Source organism: Thrips palmi, unplaced genomic scaffold (genome assembly GCF_012932325.1).
Source record: "Thrips palmi isolate BJ-2018 unplaced genomic scaffold, TpBJ-2018v1 HiC_scaffold_15, whole genome shotgun sequence".
NCBI lineage: Eukaryota > Metazoa > Arthropoda > Insecta > Thysanoptera > Thripidae > Thrips > Thrips palmi.
The window spans coordinates 7,767,829-7,781,280 of record NW_023144624.1 but is presented as its reverse complement, the minus strand read 5'-3'; the positions used below and the strand labels follow the sequence as shown (position 1 = coordinate 7,781,280).

The 13,452-nt window shown below is 48.6% G+C and overlaps 4 protein-coding genes across 6 annotated transcripts; 2 read left to right on the top strand and 2 right to left on the bottom strand.

The window, feature by feature from the left end:
- Window positions 1-34: 34 nt before the first annotated feature.
- LOC117641603 (V-type proton ATPase subunit F) lies at window positions 35-1,620 on the top strand. The gene is made up of 5 exons (XM_034379069.1): window positions 35-200; window positions 605-686; window positions 766-848; window positions 936-1,058; window positions 1,140-1,620. The coding sequence occupies exons 1-5, from the start codon at window positions 144-146 to the stop codon at window positions 1,164-1,166; spliced, it is 372 nt and encodes a 123-aa protein (XP_034234960.1). The 5' UTR covers window positions 35-143; the 3' UTR covers window positions 1,167-1,620.
- A 23-nt stretch (window positions 1,621-1,643) lies between these two features.
- LOC117641602 (D-ribitol-5-phosphate cytidylyltransferase-like) lies at window positions 1,644-4,823 on the bottom strand. 2 transcript variants are annotated; one of them, XM_034379067.1, is made up of 7 exons: window positions 4,577-4,823; window positions 4,384-4,457; window positions 4,005-4,203; window positions 3,677-3,924; window positions 3,438-3,591; window positions 3,125-3,360; window positions 1,644-3,051 (listed from the first exon to the last, which is right to left on the bottom strand). In XM_034379067.1, the coding sequence occupies exons 1-7, from the start codon at window positions 4,677-4,679 to the stop codon at window positions 2,815-2,817; spliced, it is 1,251 nt and encodes a 416-aa protein (XP_034234958.1). In that variant the 5' UTR covers window positions 4,680-4,823; the 3' UTR covers window positions 1,644-2,814. The 2 variants fall into 2 exon arrangements, with proteins under 2 accessions (XP_034234958.1, XP_034234957.1); XM_034379066.1 differs by having other exon boundaries at window positions 4,384-4,589.
- On the top strand, window positions 4,673-9,719 carry LOC117641601. 2 transcript variants are annotated; one of them, XM_034379065.1, is made up of 7 exons: window positions 4,673-4,780; window positions 6,268-8,499; window positions 8,591-8,614; window positions 8,697-8,920; window positions 9,115-9,243; window positions 9,331-9,385; window positions 9,468-9,719. In XM_034379065.1, exons 2-7 carry the CDS (start codon window positions 6,303-6,305, stop codon window positions 9,518-9,520), a joined length of 2,682 nt encoding a protein of 893 aa, XP_034234956.1. In that variant the 5' UTR covers window positions 4,673-4,780; window positions 6,268-6,302; the 3' UTR covers window positions 9,521-9,719. The 2 variants fall into 2 exon arrangements, with proteins under 2 accessions (XP_034234956.1, XP_034234955.1); XM_034379064.1 differs by lacking the exon at window positions 4,673-4,780 and adding an exon at window positions 5,008-5,426.
- On the bottom strand, window positions 9,681-13,451 carry LOC117641156 (sarcosine dehydrogenase, mitochondrial). The gene is made up of 9 exons (XM_034378292.1): window positions 13,065-13,451; window positions 12,649-12,985; window positions 12,295-12,563; window positions 11,626-12,204; window positions 11,297-11,545; window positions 10,807-11,211; window positions 10,570-10,733; window positions 10,366-10,473; window positions 9,681-10,286 (listed from the first exon to the last, which is right to left on the bottom strand). Exons 1-9 carry the CDS (start codon window positions 13,449-13,451, stop codon window positions 10,127-10,129), a joined length of 2,658 nt encoding a protein of 885 aa, XP_034234183.1. The 3' UTR covers window positions 9,681-10,126.
- Window position 13,452: the final 1 nt, after the last annotated feature.

Here is a 13,452-nt window from a genome sequence, read left to right as displayed (position 1 = left end):
GAGAGTAAGAGAGAACGTGGGACGTTGTGGGTTGGTTGGTATTGGCATGGGCAGTCACCTGACAAGTATTTGTCAGCTGATGCTCAAAAGCTGACTTAATTTTTCTCTTTAACTGAGCACTTCTTTTCACATTTGTCGTTACAATGGCACATTTACATTCAGCAGCCAAAGGAAAGCTTTTAGCCGTCATCGGTGATGAGGTCAGTATAGATAACTCGTAAAATAAACGCGATTTGTGCCTTGCCACTGGAGTTGGGGTTATGTTCCTTCGACTTGGCCTTCTTAACATTCTGAGTTTTCCTCAGCAGGAGTGAAGGCCGGGAATTCTTTTCGTAACAATATACAGCTATGTCCTTATCGCTGCGTCTAAGTACTGTCCTTTGCACTGGTTGTGATTGGTGGGGCCTCATGCACACTATGCATGAGACATTTTCTTTCTGTTGGGGGAAGGTCTTTTTTGTTGTAAACAATTCCCATATTGCTGTTGTTTCCTGCCTCCTTAGTGTGTTTTCTGTGAAATTCTTTTTAAGGTTTTAGCAGCCCAGCAATTCTTAATGCCACTGTTTTAGTTGAATGTCACTTACATATAACTTTCTGTCTGCAGGATACGTGTGTTGGGTTCCTCTTAGGAGGGGTTGGTGAAATCAACAAGAACCGTCAGCCTAATTTCTTGGTTGTGGACAGAAGTGAGTGTAGAGCAGATCCATTTTCATATTTATAGTGTATTTGGGTTTTTGTTTTATTTCAACTTTTGTTTTCTTACAGATACCAGCGTAAGTGAAATTGAGGAGTGCTTCAAACGTTTTGTCAAGAGGGATGATATTGACATCATTCTCATTAACCAAAATGTGAGTTTAACATACCAGTTTAAGTATTACTGATCAATTTCAATCTGTTTGTTATGCGACAAATTTTATTACTTTTTGCTCTTGCAGGTTGCTGAGATGGTAAGGCACTGCATTGACAGCCACACTCAGCCCGTGCCTGCTGTTCTTGAGATTCCTTCCAAGGATCATCCCTATGATGCAAGCAAGGACTCCATCTTGCGCAGGGCCAAGGTATGTTCTTGAGCTGTTTGTTAGGTTCAAAACTTGGTCGTTATTACTGTCAGCCACTACACTTTTACATTTTCTCTACAGGGTATGTTCAACCCAGATGAGGTTTGAAGACCGCACACACACTGCCAACATTCCATTTGATCAGAGAAAGAATTCTTCAATGTGAGTTTTGCTTTTACATGTGTATTATATATCCCTTCGTAGTTGCATTTCTATTTTCAAAAGTGTTTCATAGTATCATCGGAAATTTTAATTTTAAGTGCAGATTTGCTGTCAACACATGAATTCATGATATAACGTTAATACATAAAGTTTATCATATAACTGTTATCTTCTGTGTGTAGTGAGTGCCATGAGGTCCCATAATTATTAAGTTACTAGTTTGGCTTTTTTTTTCTTCTGGAAATTCTGAAGTGATGAACTTTTTTTTTATGGTGCAACCAAGAGGATGTTTTCATCATCCGTTGTTAGTCTGTTTCTGTCCAGATTTGTGTTGTATGTAAATACATCAAATTTTATTGTTATCATTGTGGTAGAGAAATTAAAGGAATAAAAAAATTTATGAACTTGAAATAATTAAGATAATTGCTTGTACAACAATTTAATTTTTTCCAATGATCTACAACTTTGGTGAATGCTATTCATGCTCTTTAGAACTATGACATAATAGATGGGTTCTATTCAAGACCTAAGTGCTATTTCTAATTATGACAGCAATGTTTTTTTTTTCTAAATTGCTACGTAACACAGCTAATTTTAGTTACTACTAAAGCCACGCCATTTTGCTTTGGTTTTGGTCACTTGTTCACTTCAAAACTAATTTTACAAACTAATAACACAGAATTCCAATTATTGAATACAAATTGATGTAGCAAGCATGTATCTTCAGAGCCAAAGATGCACAACACACATTTATAAAAACATACGCGTTTCAGGAAGTGAATTGTCATTTTATAAAAATCAAAGCATAATGCACATTTGAGATAAATAAATTTGAGGCACGACAGTTCTAACACTACTTAAAACTACATGCATCACACTGTCTATACTAATATCACAAGAAAGTGGGAATTCATACAAGTTGTAACACAATCAAACCTTACATGGCAAGAAACACATTAAATTTTTCAAAGCCAATTGCTGCCAAAAAATATCAGCCATTGGTAAGCTAGAATTGAAAAATAGGATTTGAATTCATGCAATTTCTCCCTCTTTGTTTCCTTTTTCAAGAAGTTTGTGAAAGGTGAAGACCACAAAGAACCTCTTTAACACTGGACTTATCTTATGAGGGTTCAAATATTTCAAAACTAACTAATTATCACACCAAACCCTACAACACATGTATACTACTTACAATTAATGAAAAAATATCAATATTTAATTGATCTTGGTTAACTGAGGCATTAACTGAAAAGAAAAAACTAACAAGATAGATTCTCAGTTTTGTATCCAGCTTTAGCAGAAGGCACTTCTTTGACTACTTGGTAGGGAACAAACAAAACAAAAATGTACAATAAGTTTTGAGTGATTTAGAACACATTGCTAGCTGGAAAATATTCTAATGTGGCACAAATATTGAAAGAAACCTGGCACACTTTGCACAAACATTTTTTTTTGTTTCATGAGCTTTAAGCTGAAGATTTCTTTAAAAACATCTCAATGAGTTATTGCATTATTGTGAGTGAATATTTAAATCAAAGCAAGAGGGGCTTTCTTTTTAATTCAATGAACAGTTGATTTTTGCCACATCCCAAATCTACAAAAATAAAGTTTGTCCTGTCATTGAGTATGGATGAGTTTGTATAAGTGTCGTCACAAGGCGTACTAAATTGCCAGAGTCAGCCTCATTATCAAGGCAATGAATCACTACTACGCCCTTCTTCAGCTTGTGATACTGACGAGCCATTTTCCGTCCAGATGATTGTAAATCGTATACATTCATATTTTGTAATTCCTCAGCATTCTCTTGCTCCAGGATATGAATAATCAAGCCCTGAAAATAATTTAAAAGTGAGTTTTTGGTATAGTTTTCACAGAAATACCAATTATTAATCCATGATATGTACCTGATTGTCGAGATCAAATAGAGCAGCAAAGTTCAACAATGATCTTTCCATATCAATCTGATTTGTATGGAAGAAAACAACATTGTTGAATCGAAGTCCTGATGAACGTTGTACGTCTTCCTCGTTGCTCATCACAACACGTTCCACTGTCTTGACACATGACATCAAACTCTGAGCCAGCAATCTTGCTGGTTCACAGTCAACAGTACCCATGATGCATACTGAATTGTTGCGCTCTAGAAGTAAAAACAACAGTTAGATAAAGTGATGTTATTAATAAGAACTTAAGTCAAAATTTTATGATCTTACTGACCTCTTAAACATTGCGATGCAGTGTACAAATCACGGCTGATGGTTACCTTCCATAGGTCATTAGGAGAACCTTCAACTAGACGTGCATGAATCCCACCATAGGTCAGAGCAAGTTGCAAACATTCAGTCCCGCAATCTAAATCCTCTTCTGAGCACTGGTTCAGCAGAGTATAAACATAAAAATTAGTTATAAATTTTTAATATGAAAGGAGGGAAGAAATGATAGAAGTATGTGTCTACCTTATTGTAGGATGAAACCAATACATTTGTCTGGAAAGCTTGGGGTGTTTCACTTGCAAGATGAGATTTTCTATCAAGAGCTGTTTTGAGTGAGCCATCACTTTCAGCACTTAAAACAGTTGAAACGAGGGGGCAAACAGACCCTGCTGCTCCAGTCTCATCGGCAGCTTTAACCAGCAGCTCAATCAAATCTTCTGGTACAATTGGTCGAACAGCATCATGGACTATCACAATGCGAAGATCGCACTCTATAAAATTTGCAAAAGTTTTTTTTTAAAAGAGAGCAAGAAATGCTAGTGATCTGAAAAGAAGAGGAGAAAAGACAAACCTTGTTTTGTTAGTGCCTGAAGGCCTGCTCGAATGGAACGATGGCGTGTGCTTTCACCTTGCACGACCAAAACTTTATGACAGTTCGACTCTTGTAGAAGTGCCTCCACATGTCCTGGATCATCAACCACCAATGCTATGCGGCGTATATAAGAAATTTTCTCAAATGCTTCAAGAGCATAAAGAAAAAGTGGTTTGTCCTGGGTAAAAAAAATTGAAATCAAAGAAAACATTTTTATTCTAATAGCATAGGCTGGCAGAAAATACCAATGATTCAATAAGTAATGTCCAAGAATGACAGAAAAATTTCCTTTTTGTACAGCTGTGACTGTCATAATGGTTATTGGAAAAGGCATTTAATACATGAAACTTCAACTTACAAGTATTTTGCAGTATTGCTTTGGCGTCGATCCTCCCAATCGTTCACCCGAACCAGCCGCTGGAAGGATCACTCCTACGTCAAAGTCAATCATTTTCGAACTCAGCTTTGACAGGCAAGTGACAGCTAGCAGACTACACAGAGCGGTATTTGTTTTCACTGGAATGCAGTTAGTCATAGGGGTGGCAACTCACTGTCCGATGTCCGATCGGCGGGGCGGGCACTGCTTTCGTCGCGAATCCTGGCAGCTTTCGGAGAGCCGAATGCCCGCCGGAGCGACCCGAACAGCCCGAACATCTCCGACAGTGACGCGGGTTCGATTTGAAGACACCATAAGGCGGACCAAGGGTACCTTCTGGTTTCGAAACGTGTTGATCAGCGGAGCAGATCGAACACGGGTAGGTAATTTATACGGGAGGGTAGATGCGTTAGGGACTGCGTTGGACACGGTATGAAACTCACCAACCAACCGCCCTTCCTCCCTCGCCCGCCCTCAGCCTGCTTCCCCCACCCCCTTCCATTTCCCCTCCGAAAGGCAGCGGCCGGGGCCGGGCGAAACACGAGAGTTCATCGCTCTCCGTCGCACCCATTGTACAACGCGAGAGGAACAGAGACAGACAATAGAACCCGCCGACTCGCTTTGGTTGCATCTGCCCCCTCCTCTCCTCGCCTGCCGCTCCTGCCTGCCTGCCGCCAGCCCCGCCTCGCCCCTCCTCCCTCCTCCAAGCTGCTAAGTTTTCATTTCATGATCAGTTGACTAAGGCAAGCCCCCCGAGGCAGACCTGGTTGCGCGTCCGTTGCCCTGCCCACCTTTTTCGGTTTTCATGCGGAGCCGGCGGGCCGGGCATCACGTATGTGTGTGTTTGGTGTTGGATCTTGGCCGCTTGGCGCCTCCTGAAGAGCCGTCTTCGTGTGTTGTCTCGGCCTTACGCTCGGCGTGACGGTGTGACGGTGCGAGTGTCATTCATTGGCGCAGCTCGTGACATCTGTGTTATCTGCTGGGTGCGTTTTCACATTCGTCGGCTGCTTGACCCGAATGTCACCGTAAGTTCACTTTGCCTACATTCGTCAAAATTCGTGTCTACCGTGTCGTCTTGATAGAGCTTACTTAGCCAGTCGCGAGGGCTTTTTTTTTGTGTTCCGGGGTACCGGTAAGGCTTAAAAACGGCAGTTGTTGTGCAAAATGACAAATAAGTACATACAAACTACTAAAAACTGCTTAGTCGGTGTGCTAAGTCTGTGCAGGTGCTAAGAAGTATCACGAGAAAGAGTTGACAATAAACATCAATTAATTTTCTACCCTTCTAAAATAATTTCTGGTACCGCTGTGATTTATACCTTTGATTCCTACGAGTTGGTTCAAAGAAAATTGATGCCAGCCTTTACTTTTCCGTGTTATTTGTCTCGCTTGATGAACAATGGGGCAGTCAGTTTGTGTTTTTGAAAAGGTTATTTCACTCCAGCGGAAGGGCGGCTGGAGAAGAGAAGCGACTGGATTAGTGGGCTGTGAGCGGGGCTACCGAGCCGGCCTCAAGGGGAGGGGAGGCGGGGCGGGGCGGCGACGCGACGACTGGCTTGGGGAGCGGGGAGCTTGAGGAAGGTTGAGGAAGGGGAGGGGAGACTCAAAGCGCGGGAAACGCCAGAAGGGGGCCGCAACAAATGTGGTCGCGAGTAAAATACTTTAGGGGGCCGTCCATAAATTGTGTGCCCTTAATGTGTTTTTTTGGGGGGGATGGGAGGTTGGCGAGACTAGCTGCCTTCAGCACCTTTTGCCCTTTTTGGCCCGTCCCGTGTATTTTTCTTAATTTCGTTAACAATATAGGGTTCTTGTTCTTCGCTCTTCCGTGCAGTTCCTGACCATACTTTTCTTCCTTTCTTTCTACAGGTGGCGTAAGAAAGGTTGAAGTAGGCCATTAGACAATGTCATTTTCTCCCCGTGGGTGTGCGCCTAGACATGCCGAAAGGCAAACTGAAGACTCTCCGGCTTTAAAGCCTGGTTCGTTCGAGAGGCCCTACCCACCTCATAACATGTGGAATCCAAGCAATTCAGACCTGAGTGATGGGATAAGGCCGTTTAAATTTGAATCACCTAGCCCAACGAAGTTTCGGAGATTTAGTAGAAGATTAAGTGGCGAAGAGTCTTGTGAAAGTGATTTGATTTCGTTAGATGGAGAGTCTCGGTTCAGAAATTACACCAGACAGAGCGCCTTGAGTTCCTATTCATCAGATTTTGCTCGAAATGAGCAGTTTGCTGAATACAGTCAGAATCATGACCCTCGGTTTCCTCGCGATACCACTTACTCATCTGGATTTAATAATCAACACATTAAGGAGCCTCTTCATAGAAATTCACGAAGTTGCGGTGTCATCAATCAAGACCATTTCTATGGATCTCATTGCACAAAGAACCATCAAAAAGCATTGCATGCCTGGTCTCCTCATGGCTCTTCGACACTCAGATCTTCGCGATCTGAAAAACAAAGCCACCGCAAGGAGCATCACCGACTAAGCGAGCCCCCCTCGTATCGGTCTGATGTTCGGGTTGACATGAATTCACCTGGAAAGCCTCTAGAAAGCATTCAAAACGGCTCACCTGCGAAAAGATTTTCGTCGCCGGTAAAACCTCTCCAAGCATCAAAATGCAACAAGACCTCGATTCTCGGAAAGCTACTGGCTGAATCGCCTACAAAGACTTCTAGTTCATATAAGAAAAGAGACCACTTGAAATATTTTAGCTGTCAAGGAATGGAAGAGGATAGATTATTCAAGAAATTGAGTCCAAATACGCGAAAAAATGAAGGTAATGCATTGATAAAAATACTTGATCGGAAGTATCGTAAGAAGAGGAAAAAGAAGAAAAACAAAGACAAAAGGAAGTCGAGGTCGCGTTCAGAAGAAAGACAGAGAGGCATCCCGGACAAGGTATACAAAAAGGAAGAATCTCAAGTAGGTAATGCACACCTAACTGCACTATCACCATCCAAAGTAAATTCCACCACAGCATCCTGTTCAAGTGGCGTCAAGAGGGGCAGAGAAGCACAAACATTGGACTCCCATATTGTTCCTAGGTCTAACAAGTTAGTGAGTACGGAAACACCAGATTCTTACATTTGTGCGATAGTGAAGAAGAGAAGGACGTCAACACAAGACGACGAGGGAAGTGCCGTCTTAAAGTTTACGCGTGTTGAAGGCCGATGTAGAAAACCTGCTTCGCCCAGAAAGTCTGGGTTGGCGGGTTCAATGGAACAAGGGCAGGACTCGACTCCAACCAGTGCCAAAAAGACTGAGCGCTCCAGTGCAAGTATTGAGGCAGTAACGCCCCCATCAGAATCCGAGGTTGTTGTAAAGCAGAACGCTACGAGGTCTAGCCCTACGAAGGGCGACTTGAAACCGAAGGCTATAATAAAACCTGGCTTGAGAAGTGCAAAAAAGGAAACCAAATCGGTCCACGAGCCGAAGCGTCGCAGCAAATCTCCACAGAAGCCAGAGAAAGAAGACTCAGGCCCGAGGATGGTGCAAAAAACTCTGGAGTCCTATTTTCGCAAGAGTGTATCAGAAGCTAAAACAAAAGTGCAAGCGGAGGAGACGGAGCCAACGGAGGCCGTTTGCAGCGTGGACATAACGAAGAGTGCAGACCAAGGGAATTCCAAAAGCCACGGTGACGAGGCCGAGTCCACCTCGCGGGCCGTTGTTCAACTCACTCCTATTTCAGAAGTCGTCATAAGCAAGCTCCGATCTCCCAAAACTGCAGCCGATTCTGCACCTCGGCGCTGGGGCAGCACACCCCGCCTGGCAGAGGTGCGCCCTATCCTCAGTCCGGCGAAGAAACGGCCCGAGTCCCCGCCACCAGCAGATCTGGCCAAAGGGGCTAGTAGGGCTCTGAGGGTCACCCGGACCGCGTCCATGGAGAGTGCGGCCCCCGACCAGCCCGACCAGCCGCTGGGTGATCAGCCGCTGGACGTGCTGCTGCCCGAGGAGGACCTGGCGCAGGCCGAGCGGGACCAGGCTGCGAGGGAGGCCGAGGTAACCAAGGCGGCACAGAGGAACAGGAAACGGCACACCAGGGGACACAAAGTGTTCGCCTTCTGCGACGTGTTACAGGAGCACATCGAAAGACGTGAGTAAAATTGTCCTACAGTCTGAAAAAAAAATAATCCAGAACTGAAAGAGTTATTTTGTATTCGATTAAACTCTGTCTCTATTTGCAGACCCTGTTCAAAATGAAATTCCAGGTAAGATTTAAAAATTGTTGGTCAGAGTCGAATTAAATTTTTGTTATATATTACGATATTTAGTGGAGATTTCCTTTTGCAGCGAATAAATGGAGCAAATGGCTGAACCCAGCGCAATCGCGCTGTCTTGTCAGCGCCATGCTTGACAATACAGACCTGTGCCTAAACTTCTCTTTGGATGCAGAACGCAATGAGGAGTGGGAAGAATATTGGGTGAAGCTTGCTCGGCGATTGAACAATGTCTGCTTCAATGACCTGACAAATCTGAATACTGGACTCCGGATGACGGTGTTCGAGTGGAAGACAGTGAGTATTCTAGTAACGTTCAATTGGGATCTTACTCGTGGTCAGCTTTGCACGGCTTTGCACCGTGGAAGTCGGCAACCCATGCACAAACCGTGCTAGGTTCTCCGTGAAATATTGAGGATATGTTAGGCAGGCCTCTACTCTACCCGGCAATCCATAAAAATAAAACCAAAAATCCTCTATTTTGTTTACAGTGTTGGCTAGATTTAAAGAAGACTGTAAAAACCAGAGTGGATGCCATGACAGCAAAGGAGCGAAACCATAATTTAGGGTCTTTGGACTGCCTGCTCTTCAGCAAGGACTTGTTCACAAAATTGATTAATGTAAGAACTATTCCCCTCTGAATTTATTTTCACCATAGTTTTTGGCACAAGTCAAGGATATTGTTTTTTATTGTTTTGTTTTTCTAGTCCAATGGTGATTGCCTGGGAGAAGGGTGTCCTAAAATATGGTGCCCTGGAGCGTGTAAGTACACATCTTCGCCCTTCAAAAATGTTGTAAAATTTAACTGTGCGGGTTCTTGTAACGAACGTTGTTTCGTATTTAGGTGTTGGAGTGTTCTGCCCTGAGCCGGTCAGAATTCGCTCGACGGAGGAGTGAGCTCAACAACAAGCAGTTATGAGATAAGCGTGGTTGTGTTATCTTACTAGAACTTTTTTTGTTTTAATTTTTATCTAACTTATTTTAATGTGACTTTAGTTGATTGTAAGAATGTATTTACCTGTTGCTGTGAACATATCTTTGACTCAAAACCATGAAATTAAATTATTTTTTTAAATATTTATTTTAAAACAAAGTATACACTTGTCTATTTTTTCCTTATACGACACGAGGGTAGTTAGAAAAATAAGAACGGAGCAAAGTAACGATTTAACTTAAACACACATAAACATTACTCAGGTTTCAAATCACAGTCTTAACATTTTCATACCCTACGCAAGCCCGCAAAAAAGGCTGTAAAAGTATTTTCCTGAGCACAGCCAGATTGATTGATTGTTGATTTCATTAAGAAAATACTGTACATACCGATGACAAATTAAATGCTTTCGGTCTATATACAAAGAGACAACAGAGGGATGAAAACTACACATCTAATAATACGTAAGCGATTATTCCCGCATTCCGTTCCTTTAGATGGGCGACACCGTCTTGGCCAGTCTTGAGAGAAAGTCGCTAAAAAGTGAATCACAAACGGGGAGAAGAAGCCTACTGCCTGTAGAGGCCCCTCATGCGGTCGTTCTCGGGGTCGAAGGGGCTGCGCAGGTGCAGCTTGGCGTCGTGTCGCTGGCCCATCACCTCGAGCTGGTACTTGCCTTCCGAGAGGAACTCGTCCGTCACGTTCTGGCCGTCGGGGTGACTCACATACCTGCACAGATCAGTCGGCCAATTCAAGGAACTTCCATCGTCTTCCGCCGCCAGCGACCGTTCCAATGAGTGGTACTCACCCGGTACCGATGGGGCAGTCCAGTGAGAAGCCGTAGTCTCCTCGCCGCAGGTAACCGACGACCTGGCCGTCCCTGACAATGGCCTCCAGACCGTTAAGGCGCACTTTGCTGCAAGAGAAAGAGCATGGACATGAAGGAAGCTGCCGTGATGATTTTGAGATAGGTTCTCTAACCAGGAACGGATCGCCTGCGGGTTGTACGTACTCGTCGAGCGTGAAGAAGGCCAGCTTCTTGCGCAGCCCGCTGTTCCTGGCGGCCTCCACGGCCTGCTTGCCCTGGTAGTCCCCTTTGCTCCTGCAGGTGAAGCCCAGGTTGGCCTCCAGGGGGCTGTCGTCCGCTCGCAGGTCGGAGTGCCACAGGTGGTAGCCCTGCGGAGAAAAGCACCCGGTCAGAAGACGAAGCAAACGCGGGGATGGACGGGCGGGGCGGGGAAGTCCCAACCTTTTCCGCGGACAGGGAGTACATGGCGCGGTAGCCGGCCATGCGGAGGTCGTAGCGCTGGCCCGCGGCGCGCACCGCCTTGTACACGGCCTCGCAGGACTCGACGGGGATGTGCAGCTCCCAGCCGAGCTCGCCGACGAACGAGAGTCGGACGGCGCGCACGCGGTGCCCGGCGATCTTGACCATCTGCGTGGTGGACATGGGGAAGGAGCCGTCGTCCAGGTCCACGTCCACGAGGCCCTGCAGCAGCTCGCGGCTGTTGGGGCCCTGCACGGACAGCACGCCGATGCGGTTCGTCACGTCCGTCACGTCCACGCGGAAGCCGCGCTCGTGCAGCGCCTGCAGCACGTGCGCGTGCGTGTGCTGCGAGGTGGCGCCGCCCGAGACCACGTAGAAGCCGCGGCCCTGCAACCAGCGAACAGGTAAATCAGCACCGCCAACGTCAGCGCCGCCGGGACTCGAACCCGCGCACCCTCGCGCCACCACTCACCCGGAAGATGGGGTCCGAGGGGCTGCCCTGGCCAGTCTCCACCACACTGACGGTCAGGTCTCCCTCCACCTTGCCCAGCTTGTTGAGGATGCAGGTGTACACCGTGCTGCCCAGGGACCGGTTCGTGTTGGCCGAGAACACCCAGTCGGCGGCAGCCTGCGCGTCGGGGCCCGTCAGGTAGAGCTTGCCGAAGTACGACATCTCGAACAGCGCGGCCGTCTCTCGGCAGGCCAGCGCCTCCTCCTTGATCTGCAACAGGACATTCGTCAAGGTAAGTAAAGGTAGGGCGGTAAGGTAAGCAGGCAGGTCCTTGCGGCGGGTAAGCTCACCGTCTCGTGGTGCCGGGGGAAGTCGAAGGTGTAGTCGGCCTTGAGCAGCTTCTCGTAGCGAGTGACCTTGTGGCGGGTGGAGCCGTAGGCGCCGTACCAGTCGTACTTGGGCAGGGGCGCGGGGGTGCCGCAGAACCAGCCGGGCCGCTCCCAGCCCTGGCGCTCCTCGAACACGGCGCCGGCCGCCAGCAGCTCCTCGTTGAAGGGGTTGCGGATGAGGTTGCGGCCCGCCAGTGGCTCGTCGTGCGGGAACACGATGCTGTAGTTCTTGCAGTACGCCTCGTGCGCGCGCTCCTTGATCCAGTCGCGGTCCGTGCGCTGCACGTCGGCGAAGCGCCGGATGTCGTAGGCCTGCATGTGCAGGTCCGGCCGGCCGTTGAGCACCCAGAGGGCGAGCTGCTCGCCGCAGCCGCCGCCCAGCATCATGCCCGCCGAGTTGAAGCCGCAGCCGTGGAACAGGCCGCGCTTCAGCGGGTCCTCGCCGATCAGCGGCTTGTGGTCGGGGGTGAAGGACTCGGGCCCGCACACCGTGGACTTGATGCCCGCCGTCTCGAAGGCCGGGCAGAGGTTCACCGCGCCCTGCGACCGCCAAACGAAGCAATGGAATTTGAGTCATTTGTCGAATCACCTTTCGCGGCCTTTTCTGGCTAACCTTTCCCAGGGACTTACCGTTACGTGCGAGCCGAAGATGTTCCAGTCGAGCTCGTACAGGCCGAACGAGAACTCGGGGGACACGTTGTCCAGCATGTCGGGGTTGCTCTCGTAGCCGCCCACGCACAGCGAGTCGCCCTGCACGCGGAAGTAGAGCGACCAGTCGTGGTCGCGGACGTTGGGCATGCCGCGGACGCCCATGGCCTCGGACACCACGTAGGCGTGCTTCATGGGCACGATGGGCAGCGACACGCCGGCCATCTTGGCCACCTCGCGAGACCACACTCCTGAAAGCGTCAGAGTTGGAATCATTTTCTTGCACGAGCGCGCAAAGCAGCCGTCAGACTCACGGTCAGGGGGTTCGCGTCTCACCGGCACAGTTGACGACGCAGTCGGTGCGGATGGTGCCCATGTTGGTGACGAGCCCCGTCACCTTCTTGGGGCCCAGGTCCTGCTCCTTCATGAGGATCTGCGTCACGGTGCAGTTCTCGATGACCTGGGCGCCGTTGGCGGTGGCGGCCTTGACGAGCGCGGAGCACACGCCCGCGGGGTCGACGACGCCGTCGCCAGGGGTGTGCAGGCCGCCCAGGACCTGCTTCTCGTCGATCAGCGGGAACACCTCCTTCACCCCGCTGGGGTCCAGCACCGAGGCCTCGATGCCGAAGCTGTGCGCCACCGACGCCAGACGCTTGTACTCCATCATGCGCTCCTGTACAGTCACACAAAGCAGTGAGGGGAGTGCCGCTGCCGTCCGGAGGGGCCGAACCATCGAGGCCAGGACCACTCACCTCAGTGTGCGCGATGTACAGGCCGCCGTTGTTGATCCAGCCGGGGTTGATGCCGGTCTCGGCCTCCAGGGACATGAGCAGGTCGCGGGTGGTGTTAAGCAGCTGCACCTCCACGTCGGAGGGCCGCAGCCGCCAGATGAGTCCCGCGGTGTGCCAGGTGGTGCCGGACGTGAGGCGCGACCGCTCCAGCAGCACGGCCTTGACGCCGCGCTTGGCGAGCTGGTACAGGGTGTGGCAGCCGGCAGAGCCGCCGCCGATGATCACCACCTCGGCGTCCGTGGGCAGCGTGGCTGGCGGGGGCGGCGGCAGGGTGGGCGGCTCCACGCTGCTGGCGCCGGCGCCGATGGTGGAGTCGCTGGCCCAGCGTCGCGGCGCCGGCGCCACCATC